At 32.6% G+C, this 5,024-nt stretch overlaps 2 protein-coding genes across 4 annotated transcripts in view; both read right to left on the bottom strand.

The window, feature by feature from the left end:
* Nucleotides 1–863, bottom strand: part of LOC107605440 (enhancer of rudimentary homolog) — a 4,328-nt gene extending 3,465 nt beyond the window's left edge. Inside the window, exons 1-2 of the mRNA XM_016307322.2 lie at nt 583–863; nt 298–391 (exon numbers count right to left, since the gene is read on the bottom strand). Coding sequence (XP_016162808.1) covers nt 298–391; nt 583–585 — 97 coding nt within the window. The 5' untranslated portion in view covers nt 586–863. The remainder of the gene's footprint in view (nt 1–297; nt 392–582) is intronic.
* The window catches only part of LOC107605439 (probable folate-biopterin transporter 6), a 15,033-nt gene continuing 12,098 nt past the window's right edge, over nt 2,090–5,024 (bottom strand). Inside the window, exons 4-5 of one of the 3 annotated variants that reach the window (XM_016307320.2) lie at nt 3,083–3,265; nt 2,090–2,779 (exon numbers count right to left, since the gene is read on the bottom strand). In XM_016307320.2, the coding sequence (XP_016162806.1) occupies nt 2,180–2,779; nt 3,083–3,265 (783 nt within the window). In that variant the 3' untranslated portion in view covers nt 2,090–2,179. The remainder of the gene's footprint in view (nt 2,780–3,082; nt 3,266–5,024) is intronic. The other 2 variants (XM_016307321.2, XM_021105211.1) reach the window with 2 other exon arrangements.

Here is a 5,024-nt window from a genome sequence, read left to right as displayed (position 1 = left end):
ATATATATATATATACTTAGGAAAAAACAATATTAATAACTATAATGATAATGCTAACTAAAGCAAAAGCAAAAATACCATCACAGCAACACAAAGGCTGTGCTTATCACTATGTTCTTATCACTTTTCAGTTTTATGATATTCCAATTGTTAAAGCAGAACCAAAAGCAGCCAAAGTGAGGTTCAATCAATTGAAAATGAAAAATACCAACAACCATAAACAATTAATTAGAACAAAAAAGAAGTCATAAAAACTAGTACAGCTACTACAAGAACATGGTTGAAAGAGTTAAATACCATCCATGGCCTGAGCCACTGATTCAAAATCCATGAAAGTTCTAGTTGCTCTGTTCGGAGAGGTCTGCATTAGAATAATCGTGTGGCGATTAGCCTGTAGAAAAACAAACAACAAAAAAATAAGAACCAAAAGTGAGTTAGTAGTAATAAGTGATGGAAACAGGAACTAAAGACAAGAAGGAATAACCCTAATTTTTGTTAGTTGAGAAAGGAAATTTGGGAGCAGTGAAGAATAAACGGTGTTTTTAAAGAAAATATGCGAGAGTGGGAAGAAAGTTTTTTTACCATCTAAGAAGAAGAAGAAGCAGCAGCTAAGGTAGTGGCGGCGGTAGCGGTGAAGGAGAAGGAAGAAAGTGGTTGCAGTGTCGTTTGCTGTTGTGGGACGTTGAAACGACGCCGAAGTAGGTAGCAGGGCACGGCACGCGTAGACGACGCAGACTCGAAAGTCGAAACTTTTTGTTTTTGGAGGTTCGGAAATGAAATGAGGGACACGAAGACGCTCCGGAAATGTCAGGTGAATACAAAATTGTTTAGTTTTGCTCCACGTAACTTTCTTTTTTTCGTTTTGGTCCCTGCAAAGGTTGAAATATTGCCATGTTGGATTGGAAACGCACGCTCTCAATTTTTTATTTTACTTTTAAAAGGATAAAATGTAAATTTTTATTAGTAAAACTACAAGTACAATTAACTTTAGGGTAATGCTACTGTGCTGAAAGAAAAAATTTTCTTTATGTGCTGAAGAGGCGTGGCACTAATGCATAAGTGACGCGTGTTAGCATTGCTTCTATATTGATAGACAACTTCTGTGTCAAAGCAGAGTGGTAGATGTCAACATCATAAATATTAATTACATTAGATTAATTGTTAAAGATGTTAATCACATTAGATTAATTTGCTTTTAACAATAGTCACCAAAAAAATTCAAAGTCACCAAAAAAAATTTGCTTTTAACAATGATAATTTATTTGTTGGGCTTTATTAGTTTTATATATTATTGTTGTTATTATTTTTGTTTTAATTTACTATTTTATGGATCAATTTTTAACTGCTAGATAATATTCACAAAAAATTAAAGCTGAACCTTTACAGAACCAATAAAGCCCAACAAATAAATTATCATTGTTAAAAACAAATTAATCTAATGTAATTAACATCTTTAACAATTAATCTAATGTAATTAACATTTATGATGTTGACATTTATTCACTCTGCTTTGCACAGAAATTATCTACCAATATATATAGAAGCAATGCTAACACGCGTCACTTTTGCATTAGTGCCACGCCTCTTCAGCACATGAGGAAAATTTTTTCTTTCAGCACAGTAGCATTACCCTTAATTTTATATAAAGTTAAAAGTTGAAAGTCATTAAATATATTGATAGATTTGATTAAATTATATCTAACGACTCTCAGTTATTAATTTCATATAAAATAATATTTTAATTGTAGGAATAATGCATTAAATCTAAAAATATATGACTAGATGAATATATAGAAAGTACAACTAGAGCAAATTATTGTGGTAAAATAATGTAATAAGAAAGGACATTAATTACATAAAAAATATTAATTAAATTAAGTGAATTTTACTTACTGTAAATCTAGGAAGCCAGTATTTTTATTAAAATTTGGCCAACACTTAATTAATAAAAAAAAATAATCTCATACCATTAAAAATACTAATAATAATTAATTAATGGCTATAAATCACAAAACCTGTTGTCGTTAACAGTCCTCTTTTACTTATATATTACATAAGAATTATGATAGGTGTACCTCAAACTGCCGTAATTAAATTGATAGTGTCTCCTCTTATAAAGTGGGTGAAAAAAATATATATTTGCATAATCATTGTAACAAATAAAAATGTTACTATCTAGCTATACTTCATTTTTTACATTGGTGGGGACAAGTTCTAAGGTTTCTTCATCCACATTGCCATCACTACTCACATTCTCTCCGGAAAGTTCAGAAGGGAGCAACCCCTCAGATTGACCTTTCTTAGGTACAAGGAAAACAAAAGCTAGTGTCCCAAATCTAAGCAAGTCTCTTATAAACACAGCGAACCATAGGTTAGTGAAATCAGTCCTAGAGACATTAACCGCATGAAGAAGCAACCCTCCACCCCATTTGGAAATTAACCCACCAATGCTATCAATGCACATTAACAATGCAAAAAATGTGCCTTCAATTCCCAAAGGGCACAATTGTGTGCTTAGAACCAACATGGGCATCCACTTAATTTTGCCTGTGATTCTTGTGCATGATTCTTCTATGATCACAAAGATGTAATCAGGGATTCCAACTTTTAGGTTCCAACGGAGGATGAAGAATAGGTCTATTACCCCAGAAATCGTATATAGGAGTTGTGCATAGAATATTAAGGTTCTAAATGGGTAGTCTTTTAGAGCCTTGTGGTAGATCATGACACCAAGTATTGAAGCAAATGCACCTACTGCATATATCTCTCCAACAAACTCCTGCATATAAAACAATCTTGTAAGAAAATAGTATTATCTTGCAGAAAATTGCTTTTCCTGTGCTATCAAGTTAATTTACATCTTTCATGATTATTGATTATTATAATTATTGAAGCTTAAATTTTTTATAATTAGAAATAATAGTTACTCCCAAAAATAAGAAAAGGAAAACAGTCGTAATATGTGCACATATATAATGAGATACAATGTTAAATGGAATGTGAGTTTAATTTAAATAAAATTTATATTCTATTTAATGGTAAATAAAGTGCAAATCGGAATAACATTTGATATAATGGTAACCTTAGAGAATGCAGGGCCGGCTTTTGGATCAGTATACCAGTAAAAATGTCCCTCATGAGTGGTTACACTAAGAGCCAAGGAGAGAAAAATGTAGAGAGAAGGCTTCCATACTTGAGGGTGTCTCATTGTTTTGTACATAATTCTAATTTTTGTTCCTACTCCCTCCACTGCCTGCAAAAATGTCTTATTAAGTTATTAGTAAGATCATCTGGCTAGCAAATTAAACATACAATACTAACGGGATTTAGGATGTAATAGATGTCACATTGACATTTTCATTTTTATATCAGTCTATTTCATAAAGAAAAATCTTTTTTTTATAATTGGGTATTTTTGTAGCATTTTTAAATATTAAGAGAATATTTTATCGTTAACAAAAGTAAAGATTATTTTGTCTGGCATTCTAGTAATTTGGAGATTGGGGGAGGGAGGGTGTTAATAGTTTACCCTAACAAACAAAACTAGGATAAAACACCTTCATAGACCAAAGGGAGATGGATTTTACGTGAATCTCCAAATCAAAATTTGTTACGTGCATGTCACAGAGCATATTTTTATATAAATCGAATTGATGCAACTCGATCTAGGCATACAAGTAATAAATCAAATTGATCAAATTTGAATTACTAACTATAAGGGTAAAATCGAATTGATATGATTCGATTTAGCATGCATATATACAATTTGAAGCGGTTAAATTCGATTTAAGGAAAAGTCTAGGGGCCAGCAATTTTATTGAATTTTGGCCAGCATGTAACCAGCAGAGAAAAGTGAGTCATTAGATGAAATCTCACACCATTAAATTATCATTGATGACTATTTGATGGCTACCAATCACAAAAGTTGCTGGTCCCCTAGCATTACTCTTCGATTTATGTGCAAAATGCACGAATGAAATTCAATTTACTGTATTTTGAATTTTTGATACACTAACAATTATATTTATATGGAGTTAATGTTAAATCGAATTCAATTAGTTCGATAACGCGAGTCTATGAAAAAAATGCATTTTATAAAGTTTAAAAAAATTTTATTATGTATAGATTAGTAATTTATCATGAATACTATAAAAATTTGTAATGTACTCATTACTAATTTATACTATAATAAAAAATTTTAAAATTTATAAAATGCAATTTTTTTTCATAGAGTCGCATTATCGAACTAATTGAATTTGATGAGTGCTAGGGACTAGCACTTTTGTTAAATTCTGACCAACACTTAACCATCAAAAGGAAATTAAATGATTCTACACTATTAGATGCAATCACACACTACTAAAAACATCATTGATAACTAATTGATGGCTAAAAACCCTAAAATTTACTGGCTCCTAGACTTTCTCGAATTTGATTTAGCATTGACTCTATATAAATATAAGGCTGCATCTACGGTGCCTGTGGCTATGGTGGCAAGTAGAGTGTTCTTTAGTGTGGTTAAGTTGTCTTGGCAAGATTAAGCACGGTCAAATTTTGTTGTTTTACCGTAGAGATACGATAGCTATTAGGTGATATGCCAAGGTTAGAAATGTCAAATCATGCGACCTGTGCATAACAGATAGCAAAAGCAACGCCGGATCGCAGTTTCTTCATCAACCAGATGAGCATCTCTACGAAGACATTCAGCAAGGACAAAGACCGCAAGAGAGGACGGAGGATTTCAGTGGTAACAGCAGCCGACATAGCACACGTAGTAATGGAAATCCATGAAGCGCCTATGTCGAAGCACGTTCGGCGGGAGGGAGTCAAGTCACCATGGATGCACACCAATGGTCTGCTCCCACGTAAAGATCCGTTAAGAGGAAGCTAGAGATCAAAATGTGTTACAGTATTGGAGGGTTATCGTTTGGATACCGGGTCGGGGTGTTCAGGTTATGATTGGTTTCTAGTCTGGGTCGGATTTTGGCCAAAGCCTTGTCCAAAAAAAAAAGTGTTGCAGATAA

The sequence above is a fragment of the Arachis ipaensis genome, chromosome B06 (assembly GCF_000816755.2).
Source record: "Arachis ipaensis cultivar K30076 chromosome B06, Araip1.1, whole genome shotgun sequence".
Lineage (NCBI taxonomy): Eukaryota > Viridiplantae > Streptophyta > Magnoliopsida > Fabales > Fabaceae > Arachis > Arachis ipaensis.
This window is presented reverse-complemented; position numbering and strand designations above follow the sequence as displayed.